Source organism: Mastigoproctus giganteus, chromosome 11 (assembly GCF_048544385.1).
Source record: "Mastigoproctus giganteus isolate SK-2022 chromosome 11, ASM4854438v1, whole genome shotgun sequence".
Taxonomy (NCBI): domain Eukaryota; kingdom Metazoa; phylum Arthropoda; class Arachnida; order Uropygi; family Thelyphonidae; genus Mastigoproctus; species Mastigoproctus giganteus.
Window position 1 is genome coordinate 59,336,337 of NC_143585.1, and position 22,687 is coordinate 59,359,023.

The 22,687-nt window shown below is 33.9% G+C and overlaps 1 protein-coding gene across 1 annotated transcript in view; it reads left to right on the forward strand.

Moving 5' to 3' along the window:
- Nucleotides 1-22,687, forward strand: part of LOC150078034 (gem-associated protein 5-like) — a 155,742-nt gene that overhangs the window by 89,906 nt on the left and 43,149 nt on the right. Inside the window, exon 6 of the mRNA XM_090384436.1 lies at nucleotides 17,950-18,046. Within this exon, the coding sequence (XP_090240562.1) occupies nucleotides 17,950-18,046 (97 nt within the window). The remainder of the gene's footprint in view (nucleotides 1-17,949; nucleotides 18,047-22,687) is intronic.

Sequence of the window (22,687 nt, forward strand, 5' to 3'; positions counted from 1 at the left end):
GGGAGATGATTATTAGCAGCTACAAGATACGGAGTGGTTGTGTGATCTGGCTTTTTTGGCAGATTTTACCAGTAAATTAAGTGTTCTGAATTTGGAATTACAAGGAAAAAATAAAAAAGTGGGTGACGAGATTAGTAGTATTTCTGCATATAAATATCATTTTTTTGGCAATGGCTAAGGATCTCAAAGAAAAAAAATTCGATCATTTTGCAAATATGCAAGATCATTTGCAAAAACACCCTGTTTTTGAATTTAATAGTGAGAAATATGTTTCTGAAATTGAGAAAGTTGTGGATGATTTTGAAACCAGATTCAGTGATTTTAAAATTATTGAAGACATATTTAAATATACTATATTTCTTATCCATTTAATGTTGACTTAGATACGAAACAAAACTGCAAAAAAAAAAAATCGCTGAGATTTTTTCACACAGAGAAAATATTACTTGAAAGTGAAATTAAAACATTGCGAAATGATATCTTCCTAAAAGCCAGGTCATCAGAAAAAGACTTTTGGAAATATGTTTGCCGAGAAAAGTACTGTAAAAAATGCAGTGAACTTTTAAATTCCTGTTTTGGTTCCACATATCTATGTGAATTGACCTTTACATATTTGAAACAAAAAAAAGACGAAGAATCACTCTACTCTTACGGACTTGCATACAGAAGATTCTTTACGGTTGGCCTTATCACAATATATCCCCGATTTTGAAAGCTTGGCAGATGACATTACGACATGAACTTCACATAAATTAAAAATTTAAATACGTATGAATTTAAAATAATAATTCTGAATTGTATTTAATTTTAAAATTCATACACAACATTTTCAATGTGTTGATTAACCTTTTTAACCCTGTCCAATGAAATTCTTGAGATGGTAAATCACGCGACACATTTTTAAGAAAAAAAAAGTCATTCGCATCACAAATTAAGTTCACCACATCTGTGATATACAATACCGCTGCGTAAGAGAGGGGCGATGGGTGTTTTTACTCTCAAGACCAGAGATTGCAAACTTCTACAGGAAGTTGTAAGCACTTCATGTGGTACTTGCGTAAGACCCTAGAAATTTTTATATAAGTACAGCAGACTCGATTTACCGGGACACTTCAAGACTCCAAATAAAAAAAAAAAGAAAGAAAATGAAATCAACTAAAAATCATAAAATTCAAGTAATAACTTGATAGGTATAAATAGGTGTTTTGCAATTCAGAAATAAGCGACGACAAGAAGCGGCGCTATAAGTCGTCATTGAAAGATTAATGTATCTATTATATTGCATATTACAACCCCGCTGTCTTCACATCCGCCACTCAAAAAAAAAGAGAAACAAATGTTTAGTTTGTTTTAGTGCGTTGCGTCGATTGTTGTGTTCCGTTGCACTGCAGAAAATAAATTTTGTTTCATTATTTATGTCAGGGATGTTGGAATTTTTTTTATAGTAAATATATTTTTTTTTGTTTAGAAATCGCGAAAATGATGGGTAAACGCAAAAGAGTTGGGCTTTCAGTTAAACAAAAACTCAAAATTATTCAAAAGTTTGAAAATGGTGCATCCGTTACCATTATAATGTTGGTGACCAAATCATATGCAACATCGTAAAAGATAAAGGGAAGCATCGTATTGGACACGCGAGTAGTGCGTGGTAAGTTTTTTGTTTTTTTATCTATTGCCATGTTTTTTACGTAGGTTGCTGAACATTTTTTGATACAGTAAGTCCCCGACTTACGCAACTACGGATTTACGTAAATTTTTTTTAGGATTGTAAAAATTTTTTTTTCCGTTTAAAAACAAAAAAATATATATATATAATAAAAATTAATAATAAGCAATCAATAACGAAGATCACGGCACACACAAATTGCACAAGTGAGGTACGGAGTAACAAGCAAAAAAATAGGAAAGAAGAGAAGATTCTTACAATTTATTTATGTTTTTTTTTTATATGACTGAAGACTTCATTGAAGGGGACACACATTTCACCATAATAACATAAAAACCTACAGAATTCCAGCTATCGGTATTTTTGCAAATGCAATAGGATCGAGTTTACTACCCGTTTATAATTAGATGCACGAACAGAAAAGCCCAATAACACAGAAAGTGCAAATTGTTTTATGGGAGTGACCTCCAGAAATGTGCTTTAGTAAAATGTGAGCTCACGCAGGGTGATAATAGTGAGTTTTCGCCTTAACCCTGTGAAGTTCTTTACAAAAAATTTCATCTGGACAGTTATCATGGTGCTGACTAAGAGAATACACTGTGCTGCCACTTTATTAGGTACACCTACCTAGTAGCGTGTTGAGCCTCCTTTAGCCTTCAAAACAGCCTGAATTCGTCTAGGTATGGATTGAACAAGTTGCTGAAAATGTTTGCAGGAATGGAGTACCATGCAGACATGAGTGTGTCACACAGTTCCTTGAGATTCAGCGAAATTGTAGGCCTGCAGCAAACAGCCCTTTCCAGCTCATCACAAAGATGTTCAATAGGATTGAGATCCACGGACTGAGTGAGTCACTGTAGCAAAGTCAAGTCATTGTCACGTTCCTGGAGCCATTCCATAGTGATTTGGGCTTTGTGCACCAGCACATTATTCCACTGGAAGTAACCATCTGACTGAGGATAAACTGTCAACATGAATGGATGCACTTGATAAGCAACGATGTTTAGGTACGATGTGGCATTCAGATGTGAATCTATGAGTATCAATGGACTCAACGTGTGCCAAGAAAACATTCCCCACACCATAACACTGCCCCCACCACCTTGCACAATGCCTCCGTAGCCAGGTGGGCAGGAGCAGCAGTGCGTAGCATATGCTTCTTGATTAGACCGGGGTTTGAGCCCGTGAGCCACCAAATACGGAGGATGCGGAAAGGCCAGGGAATGACTACCGCATATCCCCAGAGCAATATGGCCTTAGTTGCTAATGCTTCTAAATAATAACCACCTTGCACAGTAGTCGTCAAACAGGACGTGTCCATGGATTCATGTTGTTTTCACCAAATCCTGAGCCTTCCATCAACATGATGAAACCAAGCAACTGTTTTCCAATCCTGGATAGTCCAGTGCTGGTGTTGTTGTGCTTACAGGTGTACTCTCTTGTTCTTCATTGATAACAAAGGTACGCGATGTAGCCCATTCACGACAAAGTGCAACTAGTGGTCCGTTGCGATATTTTATTCTGCGCACCAAGGTTGTATTCTGACTTGATGTGCAACATTGTGGCCCGTCTGTTTGCTTGCACAATTCTAGCCATCCTCCTCCTCAGACCTCTCTCATCAACAAGAGATTTTCTTCCACAGGACTGCAGTTGAGAGGATGTTTTCTGTTCATTGCACCATTCTCGATACTCCCTTGAAACTGTGGTGCGTGAAAAGTTCAGGAGAACTGCTGTTTCAGAGATACTTTGTCCAGCACATCTTGCACCTACTACCATGCCATATTCGAAGTCCACTAGATCACTCCTTTTCTGTTACTAGAAAGGTTGTTCTGCTGCATTTATATCCACAACTGTGTCATGTGACTTGCAACGTTGCGGGATAAATCATTTGTTGCACAGCAGGGGCATACCTAATAAAGTGGCAGCACAGTGTTAAGTGATAGCGCTACTAGTAAATCTGCCAAGAAAAGGAAAGCGATCGAGTTGGATCAGAAAATTAAAATAATAGGGATGTTTGAAAATGGCCAAACATTAACACGTATCGTGCTAAATTCAGATTTGTCAATAATAATATAGTAGCAATATGTTATTAGCCATTCCCGAGTTATGTAAAACTCAACGAAGTAAGAAGTTACGTCTTACATTACTCTTACGAATGTCGAGGACTTCTGTATTTTTGGATTAACCGGAAATCGATTATCCTGGAATTGTTTCTTACCATCTATCCCGGAAAATCGAGAGTCTACTGTATATATATATATATATATGTATAGTGGAACTTCTCTATTACGAACTTCTATTTAACGAATTTCTCTATATTACAAATTTTTTCGCAAAACATTGCACCTTGAAACGAAATTACATGTAAAATTAACCCCATATAACGAAGTATTAGTAGTGGCATGTGATGCAAGAAAGCAAATGTATGAGCTTATGCAGCATCAGCCAAAAAAAAAAAAAAAAAGAAAGAAAAGTGTTAGTCTCTCCATAACGAATTTTTAAAAAAATTAGTAAAAGCATTTTTGAAGATTTTCAAGCATTTACTGCTAAACAGCCGCTCAAATATACTGCCTCCTTCCCTCCGAAATTTTGCATTAGCATCTGGAATTAAATAATCATCCTTTCAGTGAACACTTGCGGCTGTTGACGCCTGTAGGAGGGTCTTTGTTTCATTTTTGTTACAGTTATTAAACCAAATGGGTTTTCTTAAAAGTGGTCTTAAACTTTACAATAAATAGGCTAGATTTGTAAATTGATGTTGGCTCAGGGGAAAGCGAAATTCGCTGCGGTAAACCTTTAGCATGCTGCGGTGGCAATTCATAGAATGCTACCATAATCGGTTTTTAGTAACGCCTACTGAGTGACATTCGCTTCTCACCTCAACTGTACCACGTGACCTTGGGTGCCTCCGTAGCCAGGTGGGAAGGAGCAGCAGTGCGTAGCACACGCTTCTTGATTAGACCGGGGTTCGAGCCTGTCACCACCAAATACGGAGGATGCGGAAAGGTCAGGGAATGACCACCGCATATTCCCGGAGCAATATGGCCTTAGTTGCTAATCCTCCTAAAAACCAAATAAAAACCACATGACCTTCATGTCAATCATTATATGATATGTCCATTCTCGTCTAACTGGATCCCCAGTAGATGGTTTTCATGAATTTTTTTTTTCCCCTTTCGTCATCAGTCACATAGGCTACATGCTCTTGTTTTTTGTTTTTTTTTTCTGAAAAGTAACATACAGCATACGTTAATCATAAATTTTCTTTCGTGTATATACAAATGAAAGCAGAATAAAAGGAATTCACAAAGTCGTATATTTCTTCAAAGTGAGTGATACTGTAGAATTGGCAAGCGAACTTCATTGAGTAGGCGGTACCTGTACTAACAATTCACTATATGACCAGCGCAGCGAAGTTTGCGGTTTATGTATCGGCAAGAGCTGCAGTCCAGTAATTTTTACAATTGCAAAAACAATGTCGAAGAGAAAGTATTAAAAGTATTAATGATAAAGCAAAGATTGTTATGATATTGACCAGGGTTTTAAGAAAAAAGATGTTGCGGAGAAATATAGCATATCTGCAAGCAGTTTATCTACGATTTTAAAAAAATCGAGAATCAATTTTAAATGCAATTGAAGGAGGAGCAGACAAGAAGCAAATTAAGTTGTGTATATACGAAGATGTTGATAAAGCTGTTCTAAAATGGGTGCAAATGATACATGAAAAGTATATCCCAATATCGGGCCTAATAATTAAGCAACAATCTCTGAAATTGCACAGGACATACAGAATTTAATGCGAACATTGGGTGGCTAGATAAATTTAAGAAGCGTCACAGAATTGTGGAAAAGGATATTTGTGGAGAAAGTGTTAATGTAAGAGAAGAAGAAGATTGCAACAGTTGGTGGAACAATACCTTAAAGAAGATTTTGGAAGAATATGAGTGTAAGGATGTTTCTAATGCTGATGAAATGGTTTATTCTTTAAATGTTTACCGAATAGAACACTTGCTTTTAAGGATGATAAATGTTTTGGCGGAAAACAAAGCAAAGAAAGAATCACTGTGCTAGTTGGAGCAAATATGACAGGAAGTGAAAAATTAAGACTTTTACTCATCGGAATATCAAAAAACCCAAGATGTTTTAGAGGCACAAAATCTTTGGAAGTTGACTACACCTTTAATAAAAAAGCATGGATGACAAGTGATATTTTTGAAGAATGGATATTAAAACTAGACAAGCGTATAACAAAAGAAAAAAAGAAAATCGTGTTGGTAACTGACAACAGTCCGGCACATCCTGCCAATAATTCTACCGAACTTAAAAGTGCGAAATTGTTTTTACCACCAAATGTAACGTCAAAACTCCAGCCAATGGACCAAGGCATTATTAAAAATTTTAAATTTCATTATCGAAAGAGAATAATAATGAAGATTGTCAATGCATCAATGAATTGTCAATAGAAACTTGGAGGTTACATTTAACCTTAGAGATTGCATATCTGAACTGGCAAAAAAGTTTGGACAAACGATGTCAGTGAACACACACACTATTCAAAATTGTTTTTCGAAAGGCGGGATTTGCATTGAATACAGAAGTCGAACAACCACTGGATGAACAAGATGAACTGCCCCTTTCACAACTGAAACTCTTTTGGACATTATTAGAATCGTCTGGAAACATCGAAAATGAAATAACAATGGATAGTTATGTTTATGTAGATCACAGCAGAACATCCAAATGAAGATGAAATACTGCTGAACAGTGTTAGACGCGACCATGATCACGAAGAAATTAACGATGACACTGAAGAGAAGCATCAGAACGACCCGTAGAAAAGCCAACTCGCGAAGAAATGATTAACGCTTTTAAAACGGTTCGTATGGGTCTACAGCTTTGTGAAAATGTCCCTGATAATGTTTTTAATGCTCTGAACAAATGTGAGGTTTTCTTTGAGAATCGGACAATTTTTTAATTGTACTCTGCAAACGAAAATTACAGATTTTTTTAATTTGTGATATTTACCGGCAAAAATTGTGTAAACATAATTTAAATAAGTATGTTTTTGAAATAAAATACGTTAAAAATAAATGTAGATTCGTTTTCATTTTCTAATTAGATAACATTTTCTAATAAAAAAAGATATTCTCTGTATAATGAATTTTTTCGCCGGATTCATCGAATTCGTTATAGGGAAGTTTGACTGTGTATATATATATATATATATATATATAAGTACCATGTTTCTATATTTTTATTTTTAACTCTATAGCCTAATATTAGTGTGCGACCATGGCCTAAAAAGGGAACCAAATATCCACCATAACTAGCGAAGTCACACTTAATCTAAAATTAACATAATAGCAAATCAAGAGTATCACGATGGCGCCTCCATAGCCAGGTGGGAAGGAGCAGCAGTGCGTAGCACACGCTTCTTGATTAGACCCGGGTTCGAGCCCGTCACCACCAAATACGGAGCATGCGGAAAGGTCAGGGAATGACCACCGCATATCCTCGGAGCAATATGACCTTAGTTGCTAATGCTCCTAAAAACCAAAAAACAAAAAACAAAACAAAAGTATCACGATGCCGTTACTGCATAAAGCTTACATTGAAAGGGCGTTTGGCATACGAGACACGCACACACGTCCGCACGTACACACACACACGCACACACTTCCTGACTTACGTAATGGTTGCGTTTGGAACTGCGTAAGTCAGAATTTCCCTAAATGCTTATGCAGCACTCACAGCTATGTGTGCTGAATCTGATTGAAGCAAAAAAGAAATGTTCAACGAACACGTAAACAGAATTATTTATTCAATTTTTATTTTATCTCGTGCATCAGAAAAATTAGAAAAGTGTGCAATTACAAAAATTTTGAAAAATATAAAATTACAAAAAAGGGAGGGGACAGGCATAACATCAGCAAGTTTTACATTTCAAGCATCGTTGCCGGAATCATTGTCTCCAGCTGATAAGTATGCCGCTGTAGAGGTTGAGAGCTGTGGACATTTAGAAGGGATTTTTTCCAACACATCACAAAATATTTCTGCTGCTGCAGAATCGGCACTGGCTACTTCGTTGCATACTTTAACATTGTGGAAACTAGCATGACTTGAACCTATTAAACCACCTGTTGCATGCCCCGAACGTGACTTGGGGTTCACTGTACTTACCCTTAACATCTTCATAAATACTTTTTTGCTTTTGCTTGAATGGCCATTAGACTCAGGGGCACTCACTTCAGAATCTGATTTTCCATCCATTTGATTAATAACTTTTCCATCTTCGATATAGCTCTTGAATGCTGTTTGTGGTCACTGTTGATCTTAAATGCGTTGATCCATTAACATATTCTTTTACACGTGCACTATCCTTTAAAGTAGCATTCACTGTTGAAGCAGTGAGACCTAATTCCCATGCAATAGATGACAAACTTTGTTCTGCTTCTTATTTCTTAATCAATTTAATCCTCATTTCTAAATCAATTTTGTTCCTTTTCCTATCACTTTCATTTTCCATTGGTTGCTTTCCCTTCATCATTGTAATAAATAAATAGGAATGAAGAGAAAATTCTGAAAATTTATTTGTTTCTTATACGACTGAAGATTTCAACTAAAGAGAACACATTTCACCATAATAATGTAAAAACCCACACAATTCCAGTTATAAGGATTATCGCAAATGCAATAGGATCGAGTTTACTACCCGTTTATAATTAGATGCACTGACAGAAAAGCCCAATAGACTGGAAAGTACAAATTGTTTTTATAGTTTTATGGTCGTGACCTCCAGAAATGTTCTTTAGAAAAATATCAACAAAGCCGTTCAAAATTGATTCTTATCACGAAACGTGATAACGATGAAAGAGTAGTGCTCCATTATAAAAATGACCTTTTAGAGAGATGAATAGCCTAGTTATATAGCAAAAATTTCAACTTTCAAGGTCTTGGAACGAATTACCAAATAAACAATGTATTGTGAAAACGATGTTTTCAACAGTACCTCCATTTATTCCTACAGGATACAAAATACATTGCCACGATTTTTTTAAGTTTACACCAGCTGGCAAAAACTTATGTAAAGTTGAATTTATGGAAGTCGAGTAATATGTGAGTCGGAGAGTGCCTGTATATTTACTAAACTTATATTTCTCTTATTAAATTTGGTTCTACATGGGAGCATCAGGTTTGTGGTGACCCCAACCAACCCACTAGTTATCCATAAACTAGTCCTGGAATGGATAGCCTAATGTACCATAGATACCTATAAATATATAGTAATATATAATACTTTGAAATTAATGTAAAATTGGAGTAATTTGGAGAAATTAGAGAAATTTAAGGAATTAAAGAAAATTAACATTCTCCCTCTTAGCCATATATCTGCTACTTCTTCGGGGGCTTTGAGCAGACACATAGCCAAACTAAAAGAATGTTTCATACTTACCCGTTTCTGTAATCTCTATACCAGTTTTGCTAGGTTAACTTTAAGTCATAAATAAATTGGGGAAAATTTTTTTGGAATAAGGTAAGTAAATTTTATGTACTTAATTTTTTTTAATTAAACAGGGTAGTTTACGTAAAAGACAGCAAACTGTGATAGGAGATTCAAAGCCCTACGGGTATGTATCAGATTAAAATACCATTGTACCTCACCTTCGTATCCTGTGTGTGGTGTCTCCATAGCCAGGTGGGCAGGAGCAGCAGCGAGTAGCACACACACTTCTTGATTAGACTGGGGTTTGAGCTCATGACCACCAAATGCGGAGGATGTGGAAAGGTCAGGGAATTATCACCGCATATCCCTGGAGCAGTATGGCCTTAGTTACTAATGCTCCTAAAAACCAAATAACAACTGTATCCTGTGGTGGTCAGACTGAAAATGTCCATTTTCCCCTGCCTTCTTTTGGTTTTATGTGTGTAGTTCTATTTGTTGTGCAGTTGTACTAGGTTTTTTCCCCATGGCATGGTAGTTAACTTACCGTAGGAAAATACTAATTTGCTTTCATGTGAATGGTCTGGATGTTATTTATAATTTATAGTTTGTAAAAGGTATATTATATTTACTTGTTTTTATGTAGGGTGAAGATACAATATGATTTTAATTCATTTAATAATGAGAAATAAAAGATATTAATATTTAGGAATTAAAATGAAAGTTAAAATTAATCATGCTATCCACAAGGCATGCACTGGCAATGCTTTTCTAAGGCATGAAGGCCCAGTATGTGCCCTTGGGGATAACTATATACATATTTACAGCCTCCTTCATGTGAATCTGTGAAACTTACTCTTTGGATTCTCATAATATTCCGTGTTTGTTATGATGCTGTAATAATTAATTAATTCTAGTTATTAACTTTTGTGGAAAGTAATATTCTTGATCAGTGTCTTTACTTTATATGGTGTTTATAATTCTGGAAAAGTAGGGGTTTGAATTTGGACATCCAGGTACCTTGCAGATAGGTGATGAGCCTCGCCTATGCACAATTAACCTGGGGTTCAAATGGGGGCTAATTTTTAGCTCTAATAGGAATCTATTAGATTCCTATTAGAGCATTTTTTTCCATGGAAAAGATTTTTACAATGATACTATTAGGATTAATGTTCGTTGGTTGCTTTTTGAGTTTTGCTTGTGTGGCAGCATTTCTATGGTGTCTGATGTAATTATCAGGTATATTGTTATTGTTGAGGGTATTTTTCAGTTTTTTTAAAGCTTCTATCATGTTATCTGGGTTATTGCATATATGTATAATTCTGTTGGTCTGGTTTCTGATCATGTTTACGCTAAATTAGTTTAATAGCTGGGAAGCTGAATTGGTCTCTTTTATTGTAGTGGTTGGTGTATACTATGTCATTTGCAATTATGATTTGACTATTGAGGTAGGTGGCTTGTAGATTGCTTTCTGTGTTAGTTCTTCGGGATAAATATTTTTAGCCATGTTGTCGAAATCTGCATAATTGATAACAAGTACATCATCTATGTACCTGTAGAAAATAATGTCTTTAAAATTATTTTCAAAAAAGTGCAAATAGAGGTTGGCTATGGAGCATGAACTATTAGCACCCATGGCCACTCCTCTTACTTGCACATAGATACTATTACCCATCTGTATGTAATTATTTTTCACAGTAAGATTGATAAGGTCTCGCCAGTATTGTTTTCTGCATTCTAGTTTTTCTTGATATTCTTCATAATATTCAGATAGTACTTTAATCAAGTTGTCATGTGTCATGCTGGTGAACAGGTTTTTGAAGTCATATGTGTATAAATTGTTGATATGGTTGTTTTTAATATATTCAATATACTGCCTGTTATTGGAGATGAATTTTGTGTTAGTAAGATTGTAGGTTATAATGTTTAATTTGGTTTCCAATATGTAGCTAACTGTTTTGGTGTAGCTATTTCTGCATGTGGTGATGAACCTTTTTCCTGTTGGGTTTTTGTGGAATTTGGGAATCCAGTAAATGTATGGGTATTTAGTGTTATCCATAGTGTTATCCATTTTTAATTTAATTTTCTTGTGTAATGCTATTAGTTTTTTAGTAATGGTGTTAATGGTGAAGTTGATGATCTTATAAGTGTCACTGTGGTCCAACTCCTGTTTTAGGGTGTCTATGTAGAATCGCTTACAGATGATGCTGAAGTTGTTATTTGCTTGTCTGTATTGGTGATGGCAAACTTATTTTGCAGGTTTTTGATTTTTTGTTTAATACTATTTAAATTGTATATCGTGATCATATTGGTGTGCCAAGATGTCTGAATCTAGTTATGATTAGCTTTGTGGTGATTTTAATCCATCTTTGAAACGCTTCCACTGGGGTGTTATATTTGTACGCTGTTTTATAAGCAGATTGCAATAGATCCATATTAATGGAGTTGTGTATGTTTTTTAAGCAGATATTGGAGTTGGGTCTGAATTTTGTTCCTTTGTTCATCACCTCTTGTAAGGTTTTGTCTTCAATAATTTTAAGGTCGCCAGTAAGGATGTGTTTGTGATGTGGGTCTATATAATTTTTGTATTTCTCTTCATGGCAGAAACAGGGTTGATATGTAGTATCCATATTGGCTACCGGTTTTTTATAGTTATAGAAGGTAATCCCTATGGGCCTGTCATATCTGTGTCTGATTTCTATATTGATATTATTTATTGGAAGGTATGTTTTTGTTTTATACATGATATTTCTTATGTTATGTATGCTTGTTATGTATGCTTTTTATGTCATGGGATCTGTATCCCATTCTGTTAGGAGTCTCTCAAAATTGTTAATATTGTGGGTTCTAGTTCTATTATAGCTACTGTATTCTTGTTTAATTTTATAATTTCTCAATCCGTTATAATTTATGTTTTTTGTTAATTGAAATATTGCATATGTACACTGTTTCTTATTGGAGTAGGTGAAGTTCCTTCAATTGAATCTATTGTTCAAACCATATGGGTAGAGGGATTTGTGTTGAAGAATAAAAAGATCTTCTAGTACTTCCCTTTTGGTGGTATTTTCCATGATGGCTAATATGGCTATGGAAATATTTGTAAATTTGTGTTTGTAAATTTGTGTTTCATTGGTGTATTTTCTGTATCTGTGTTATTTCTGTCTTTGGAGGAGGGGAGGGGTTCCCCCATATTTCTTTATTTGTGATCGGTGCAGATTTAATCTTATGTATAGTTCAGTACTGGTTTGTCCTATATATATATATATATATATATATATATATATATATATATATATTAAATGTAATTTTAAGTCAAAGTAACAGTTGATGGAAAAATAAAAATGAATAAACAAGGTATGACAAATGCACCAAAATGCACAAAGCAGCAATAAAGGATGCAAAAGTATATATAAGCATGTAAGAATAGATAAGTCTGATAAAGTTTGCATAGATGGAGGTGAAAATTACACAAAAATTCCAAGGACTATAAGGGTAAGGATAATAGAAAAAAGAAGTAATATAGATTTGAAAAGGTGAAAGAATGTTAATATCCTAAAAGTTATGATGAATTAATTAATTAATTATTCTTCTTCCTCTTGCAAATTAAGTTCTAATGTTGGAAGGTTTCTTAATTCATAACTTTTAGGATATTAACATTCTTTTGCCTTTTTGAAATCTGCATTACTTCTTTTTTTAACTGTCCTTACCCAACTGTCCTAGTCCTTGGCACTTTGTGTAATTTTCACCTCCATCTATGCAAACTTTATCAGACTTATCTATTCTTACATGCTTATATATATATGTATATAAACATTATAAATACATCCCTGACTTTACGAGGTAATTCATTCCTAGCGCGCGCTCGTAAAGCGGGAATTTTTTACCCATAGACATAATGTTAAAAATAGGAGTTACGTTCTCAACAATGAAATTAGTTAGCTAATTAGTTTGTTTGAACAATGATTGATTTATCCAAAGAAATTAAAATGTAGTCTATAAAATCAAGCAAATTATAATAATAAAGAAATTGTTTATGGATTTACAAATGTTAAAAAATGTTTATTCTTTGTCATCATCGACAAAATGCACACTCGTTGATCACTCATTATTGGCTCAGCACTCGTCGGTTTGTTGTACAAGGAGTCGTCTTCCTCAGAAATGCTTCAAGAGGCATTTATTTCCAAGATAATCTTCTCTTTTCTTTATAAATTTCAATAGCATGCATAAGCATTTTTTAACAGAATGCACAAATTGCAACTAACACGATTTGCACGGAGTAACAAGTTTATGAAACTTAAAAAAAAAAAAGGAATGAAGAGAAGATTCCAAAAATTTGTTTTTTATACGATTGAAGATTTGAGTAAAGGGAAAACACGTTTTACCATAATAATGTAAAAAACCACACAATTCTAGCTATCGGTATTTTCACAAATGCAATAATATGGAGTTTACTACCCACTTGCAGTAACAGAAAAGCCCAATAAACTGGAAAGTGCAAATTGTTTTTATTGTTTTCTTGTTGTCACCTCCAGAAATGTGCTTTAGAAAAATATCACAAAGCTGTTCAAAATTGGTTCTTATAACTGAACATATGATAATAATGAAAGTGTAGTGCATTTTAATGATTTGAATTGGTAACTAATACAATTCACACAAACGACCTTTTAGAGATTTATATAGCAAAAATTTCAATTTCCAAGGTCATGGAACGAATTACCAAATAAACAATGTGTTATTGGGTTCACATTACAACATTTTCACGATACGATGGTGTCTCTGGAACGGATTAATATTGTAAATCGGAGTACTCTGTATTGTATAGCTGCGCGTGTGGTTTGAAATGCAGTATTTATGAATGTTTAACATTCATTTTTCTTTTCAATTAATCTTTGTATTTTTGATTTTGTTGATACTTGAAGAGAAAAAAAAAAAAAAACTTGTAAATCCAGGAACTCGTAAAGCGGGATATATTATAATATTTATCTCTCTCACACACACACACACACACACACACACACACACACACACACACACACACACACACACACACACACACACACAAACTGGAATTATTTCTGTTGTGTATATTTAAAAATACACTTATTATTTGTTTTAAATGCTTTTAATGTCTCTTTTTTGAACACACACTAATTGCATGAAATTTTAAAAAGACATTTATAAGAAAAGAAATTATTTAAAAGAAGAACATACAAAATTTTAAAAGAAAATATATAAAAAAATAACATAATTATATAAAAACAAAAAAAATATACAAATATAACATTTTAATCGGTGAGACGGTTGGGTTTGCTGGAATACACACAGTTTTTTAATATGAGGATTTATTGTGTATAGCCTTACTCTCAGCTCCTCTTCTACTGACTTTAGTCTCTCCCTCTTTTTTTTTTTGTTTAATTTCATTTAAAGCGGAAAACCCTGTTTTGCACAAGCAGGAAGTGGAAAACAGCAATAAAATTATAATTGCCTTTTCCGATATTCATGGAAATTCATTTTGAATTTTTATCCAAAATTTGCTGATATTAGTGTTATTAAAGTGAATTTTCAGCGACTGGTCACTACGGAACTCAACTAATTCTTCTTCTCTTGCAAATTAAGTTCTAATGTTCGAAGGTTTTTTGTTGCAAATGGGTCTCTTACCCACAAATATTTTTTGGTATCAAGGGATGGGAAGTAATGCTCAATTTTTGTTTTTCACAGCTCTAATGTTTCGCTTATTATATTAATTATTTTAGTATATTCGTTTTAGCAGTGAAGGGAAACATTTCTAATTTTTTTTTTTTCATTTACATATTTTTTCCATACGCTGAACTTTTCTTTAAAGGCGAGCAACTTGTCAGTAGAAGTGAGTAAATTTTCCTCTGAGCCTTGCATACTGATATTTAAATTATTTAGCTGCGCAAATAAATCTGCTAGAAAAGCTAATTTACCACACCAAATTTAATCACTTAAATAATCACAAAATTCTGATTGCTCCAGTGAAAAAAATATGAGCATTTCCTCATGCAGCATAAGACATACATAATGCATAAGTATATAATATCGGTGTAAATACACCATAGTTAACCCATAAACTTGAACTATGTATGTAGCATAGAGGGCATCGTTTTAATTGTATCTCATAATGTGGTTGCCTTCACAACGAGATAGCTACTATTGAATTACTTCAAATAAATAACGCTTTTCTAGTAGAGAAGACTACTGTTATTTATTTTCAGCGGTACCACCACCCAGACGATTAATTATCAAAACCCATAAGGATTATTTCCTGTGCATTTCATTTTCCAAATACATTACCACCACACCCTTTTGGCATCTCTCATATTGTGGATATAACTTTGCAACTGTGATGGCTTGGTGTACTACCTGGGTACCTGCCCACCCACTGAAGATGAAGCTGCATAGCTTTGAAACGATCGTCTGGGTGGTGGTACCGCTGAAAATAAATAACAGTAGTCTTCTCTACTAGAGAAGCGTTATTTATTTGAAGTAATTCAATAGTAGCTATCTCTTGTGAAGGTAACCACATTATGAGATACAATTAAAACGATGCCCTCTACGCTACATACGTAGTTCAAATTTATGGGTTAACTATAATGTATTCAAACAAATACTATATAGTTAATTATCAAAACCCATAAGGATTATGCCCTGTGCATTTCATTTTCCAAATAATGCATAAGTATATTTCCTTTTGATAGCCATCGAATCTCAGTATTCATTATTAAAGAAAAATTATCAGACTTCAGTTCCTTGCATAATTTTACAAAAATACGTATATTTTGTGGTCTAATTTTGATATAATTGACCATTTTAACCACTTCGATCAAGTACAATTTTTTAAATCGGGTACGGCTGTCTTTGCTACTAGAACTTCTGTGTATAAAATAGTTTGTTGTAATAATATTTGAATTGTGCCGTTTTACTAAGTTTACAAATTCTTTGTGCTCCTGTCATCACAGGAGCACTGTTGGTACAAATGCCAATGCACAACTCCCATAATATACCACACTTTTGTAAATAATTATTCATTACTTTGAAAATATCTTGGCAGGTTGTTCTTTCAGTGAGTTCTTTACAACAGAAAAAATTATTAATAATTGTGTCGTTTTCAATAAACCTGACAAATGCTATTAATTGGGCTTTCCTGCTAATATCTGTAGAATTATCTATTTGCAATGAAAACATCACCCAAAATTATTAATATGTCAAACCACTTGTTCTTCAATATAATCAGACATTTCTTTTATACGCCTGCTAATTCTGTTGTTCGAAAGGTGAACTGTTATAATTTTTTTTTCAGCTTCCTCTCTCAAAATACTTTTCATGATTACCTGACATGCTGGTAAAATCAGACTTTCTGCAATCAGGTGAGATTTCTTTATTTTGCCGCCAGTTCGGCTACTAAATAGCTGGCTTCTTACGCTTTATCAGATATTTTAGCCATATCATAAAATTCTGTACCTTGTTTTCTGGTAGAGGCCTGCAGTCTTTTAAAATACTCCATAGTTTTCAATGATAAATTCTCATGTTTCATAGAAAAATGATGCTGCAATTTACTTGACACCATTGATTCATTCAACAATTTTAAGCCACATACCACACATAAAGGTTGAGGACAATCTTGGTTACCAGTATAAGAAAATCCCAACACCAAATAATAATCATCATATTTACGACATGTTTTCTTCTTTTTTGATGTTGATGGTTGCTCTTTTTTGTTTTTGCCATTTTCTCCAGACTTGTTGTTATCAAGTTGCCTCTTCTGATTTTCTTTCACTAAATATTTATCCATCGCCAATAATTTCTAAAACAATTAAAGTTACTTTTAGAAACAAATACTGTTAATTGAAAATACCTGTTCTATATGAATTAACTGAATATGACATTTTATAGATAAAAACACAAAAAGCACTTTTAAAATACAAAGGAAATTTCTTACTATGCTGCTTACAAGTTGCACTTAATTCATAGTCCTTTACTTTACACACACACATATATATACAACTACAAAATGTACTGCGGGGTGCTTGGGAGAGAGACCCTTAAGTGATAAGAATGGCCGAATAATGGCAAAAAAGTCTAGTACTAGGAATCAAAAGGTGAATAAAAGTGAACAGATCTAGTATTAAGAATCAACAAGTGAATAAAGGTGAATAGATCTGGTACTAGAAATTAAAAGTGATGTCACATTGACCACTGGTAGGAACTCGGAACCACACAGCTTAAATAAATGGATTTTTTATTTGAATTAATTTTTATTATAAAACTTGGATTTATTAATTTTTTTTATTTGCATTTTCTGCGGCACACTTGAAGCATACTCGTGGCACAACAATGTGCCGTGGCACACGGGTTGAGAAACACTGTGCTATAGATTTAATTATAACTACCCTGAAAAATTTTGACTCTCTCTGCACCCTAAATTGTTATTAAATTATATATGAAGACATAATGAGACCCCCACTCCATAAAGATGAAATTCCAGATGATAATTTTGAACGGTACCACATTTTGTTTAGTATGAACTGGTTAAAGTCAATTATCAACTAACATCATTTTACTCTTATGCTATTTCAGTAAACTATGCTTTTATGTAGTCATATGGAACAGTCTTTTGTTTATTAGAAATTTCCATAATTATCTTTTAAAAAGTCTTATTTGATACTGTATTTAATTTTGAAGTTCTCATGAAAGTATATTGCAAGTTCATTATAAAGATTTATTGTTAAAGGAGATTGTTTTTTTTTTTTATTTATTGCAAGTTAATTGTAAATATTTATTGTTAAACATTTTTTTTTTCTCTTTTTTTCTTAAATATTAGATTATTCTTTGGGACCTTGAATTGAAAAAGTCTGTTCATGTCCTTCCAACTTTAGGTGGTTTTGTCTATTCATTATCGTTTTCTCCTCATGATGTTGGTAAATATTTTTAATACTGCAGATGTTTTCTTTATAGATGAGTTTTCAAAAAATTTTTATTAACATCTTTGCTGCTGGTTTGACCTTAACAAACCAAATTCAAATCCAAAAATCATGAGATCTAAATTTGGAGGGAGGGCAGAGGCAGTTTTGGGCTTGCTTCTCATTTTGGCTGAATTACTCGGCCCTTGGCAAAGGTTACTTGAGGAAAACTATCTGGATTTTTTTTTTTTTTTTTTTTTCTTTCCTGGAATATTAGAAGAAAACAGTTCTTAAAGTCAGGCGGTTTTTCATCCACATGGATTATAACTCCTTTATGTGATCGTGTCAACCAGCAGTGAACATGTTTAAATATTTTGTTTTGCTAATAAGCAGAATTACTTGCATAGATTATAAAAAAAAAAAAAAAAAAAAAAAAAAGAGAGAGAGAAAGATCAAATAAAAAAATAACAAAAAAAAAAAAAAAAAAGGAGAGAGAGAAAGATCAAATAAAAAAATAACAAAAAAAAAAAAAAAAAATCAAATAATTAAACAGGTGAGTAATCTGAGCAGAAATTTGTCTTTAGCCAGCGGGTGGTTGATAGTTGGAACAAACTTCCATCTGTTGTAGTGGAGGTCGACAACTTAAATAAGTTGAAGGCGAAACTAGACAAGCATTTGGAGTGAATGATTGGGTGAAATAGGGAGATTTTTTTTATTTGGCTGTTGCTATATAAGCTTGCTTTCTTGCATCCTATACCTCTACTAATGTTAATGGAAAACAAAAAAAACTGGTGTGCACACCCTGTATGCACAAAAGATGTTTTATTTTATGTGAAAACATCTATTAGAGTAAAACCGTTTAAATTTTTGGTTTGTCAAAACTTACTTACTTACGCTACTTAGAAGGTTGACATTGATCAAAATCTTGAGAAGCAGATTTTATTCAAGTCTGTATTTTTTTCCCTCTCTATGTTTTTTGAACTCACTCCTTTTTCGACACGAGAGGCTTCTTCAGTGGCTTTGAAGCTTTTATTTTTGCATAATGGTACTACCCTCTGCTTACTCTACTAAATCAATGTTAATGACTGAGTTGGCATCATTTAGGAAGTGACGTCATTTCCATATCTTAATATGAACTTACTCTACTGAATCAATGTTAGTGACTGAGTTAACATCATTAACTACTGAATCAATGTTAGTGACTGAGTTAACATCATTAGTGCCATTTAGGAAGTGACATCGTTTTAAAATCTAATAGAAGTGACATCCATTTCATCATTTCCGTAAAAAAATTCGTTACTAATCAGTTTTACTTCAGTGCTGCTGCCATAAATGTTTTCACTTTGTGTGTATTGGATCTATCCACATAATTATAGACCTGTTAGCTTGAATTTTGTTTAGGGAAAATTGAGTCACTGGTTAAAGTAGTAATGCAGGATCATCTAGAAAGATTGCAATCCTACTGCAACCATAATACAGATTTGTGAAGGGCTGATCTTGTGTGACCAAACTAATTGGGTACTGTGATGCAGGAACTGGATGCAAAAAATAATTTTGACATCATATGTGTAGATTTTAGAAAAACTTTTGATACTGTTGCACATAAACGACTGCTGTACAAAGTGGAGCAATGTGACCTTAGGGACCAGTTATGATAAAGGGATGGTTGAATGGGTAAAGACAAAGAGTAGTTATTAATATCTTGTTCCCACTCCAATATATTGGAGTGGGAATGAGATTAGCTCGGTGTGGGCAAAGTTTTTACAGCTCCAGCAAATAGAGAAGTTTTTCTTAAAGTTTTACCATTTTATTGACTAAATTGGCATATTAATTTATTTTCTAGAAGTAGCTTTATATTCCTAGTTACAATACTTAGTTATTTTCAACTTAGATAGAGATTTTGTGGGTTATTACTTAGTATTAGTAAAACTTGTTCCGTTTGAACTAGATACTTAAAACTAGATAGTGTAATACGTAGGACTGCAGTAGGAATCTGTTAGCTTAGTATAGTATTGGCAATTAATCAATTAAATTTATAAATCCTTTTAATTTTTATCGTTAACTAAATTGTATTTAAATGGAAATCATGCCCCAGACAAGAAACAGAAAAGCAGTGAAAGTGCTGTGGTTCGCAGAAGAAACTATAGGGTCAATTCTCCAACGCATCACAGTCTAAAAAAAATGTGCAAAATGCGACATGTTTGTGGATCTCTCTCTCTCTCTCTCTCTCTCTCTCTCTCTCTCTCTCTCTCGAACAGGACATGATTTAGTCATGGAGGATGTCTTTATGTGTGCTAGGTGCAGAGAATGTGAAGAAATTGGGCACGAACTCAGCGTTCTGAGGTGTCTATGAGAGTTGAAGAGTCGGGGTGGATGCCCTTGAAGGAATTAAAATGGGGGCCCATCAAGTTCTCAGCTGCCCAACTCAATGCAAGAGCACACTCTTATGCACCAGGCAATACAGCGGCAATCTTCAGGGCAGAATGCAATGGTCCCACAGGAGCTAGTTATTGTTGGTGACTCAATTGTCAGGGACAGGGCTGTCCAAAACACAGCCCGTGGGCCGCATGCGCCCTGCAGAATGATTTTGTGAGGTCCTCCTATGTGTTAGGCTTTTTGATTTTCACGCGCGACAAAATAAAACTCTCGTCGCAAAACACTACTTGTGAGTGTTTTGCCTCAAGAGTGTTTTAGCTTCTGTGCATGACTTCAAGTGCATTTCGTTGCATCCATGCTAGATGTCTCATTTCAGTGTGCAGGCACTGGGGCGGGTCGCCTGTCTTTAGTGTCGTTCGTCCGTCCGTTTACGAAGTTTGTGTCACCGTCGCTCACCAAATTACTAGATATGCATTATGATTGATTTCTGTGTTATCTTCAATATACAGCAGACTCTCGATTTACTGGGATTGGATTAACTGAGACACTTCAAGACTCCAAATTTAAAAAAAAAAAAAAATCAACCAGAAATCATAAAATTCAAGTAATAACTAGAATAGGTATAAACAGATGTTTTGCAAGTCGTAAATAAGCGGCGTTATAAGTCATCATTGCGAGTTTAGTGTACCTATTATCCTGCACCCGTTGCTGTCTTCACACCTGCCGCTCAAAAAAAAGAGGCCAAATGTTTTAGTTTGTTTTAGTGCCTCGCGTAGATTGGTGTGTTCCATCGCACCACAAAAGGACAAGTTTTGTTTCTTTATTTATGTCAGGAATGTAAATTTTTTTTTTAATATTAACAATTTTTTTTTTTTTTTTTAGAAATTGCAAAAATGATGGGCAAATGCAAAAGTTGTGCTTTCAATTGAACAAAAACTTGAAATTATTGAAAAGTTTGAAAACGGTGCATCCGTTAAATCTCTAAAGAACCATTGTAATGTTGATGACCAAATCATATGCGATATTGTAAAAAATAAAGGAAAGCTATTAGATTTAAAATCTACAAAAAATTAATGCGTGTCCAATACGCACTACTCGCGTGTGCAACACACGAATAATGCATGGTAAGTTTTTTCGTTTTTTGCCTATTGCAATACTTTTTACGTAGGTTGCTGAACATTTTTCGATACATAAGTCCCTGACTTATGTAGCTTGAGACTTACGTTACGTTATTTATATATATATTTTTTATATGACTGAAGATTTCAGTGAAGGAGACATAATAACCTAGAAACCCACAGAATTGCAGCTATCGGTATTATAGCAAATGCAATAAGATCGAGTTTCCTACTTTTATAATGAATTTCACTAACAGAAAACCCAGTAACCTGGAAAGTGCAAATTGTTTTTATTGTTTTATTGTAGCGACCTCCAGAAATATGCTTTAGTAAAATGCGAGTCATGTGGAGTGATAATAGTAGTGAGTTTTTGCCTTAACCTGTGAAGTTCTTTTCAGAAAATTTAATTTTGGCTGTTATCATGGTGCCAACTAAGAGAATAAGTGACAGCGGACTAGTAAATTTATCAAGAAAAGTAAAGCGATCGAGTTGGATTAGAAAATTAAAATAATAAGGATGTATGAAAATGGCCAAAAATTAATGAGTATTGTGCAAAATTCAGATTTTTCAGTGGCAACGGTGAACATAATAATAGGGGAGAAAGACAGAATACGAGAAGCGGTCGACACCAATGCTACAAAATACAAATCAGTTTTCACAGTACAATAGCATGTGTTTTTTCTTCCTTATATATTTTCTTTTCTTATGTGCCACTCTGGCTACTTCACTGCTGTCCCCAGATAGTTTTTAATTGAAATAATTAAAAATATATAACTATTTTTCTTCATTCTTCTAAGGTTATTATGTGGTTTTTGTAATTTTGGCATATCAGGGATATAGTAGCAATATTTTATTAGTCACTCCCGAGTATGACTTACCTACGAAGTCCTGGAACATATCTCTTACGTATATCGGGGACTTTCTGTATTTTTGGATTAACCGGGAAATCAATTATCCAGGAATTTTGTTTTACCACCTGTCCCAGAAAATCGAGAGTCTACTGTACTTCACTTCTACTTAATAACTTACTACTTATTGTCGAATAACCATGTTTCACAAGAAAAGAAAAATTGAAGAAGAAAAGCAAGTGTATCAAAGCCGATGGGAATCAAGACTATTTGATTACAAGAATAAAATTCAGTGTCTTGTTTGTATGCAAGTTTTG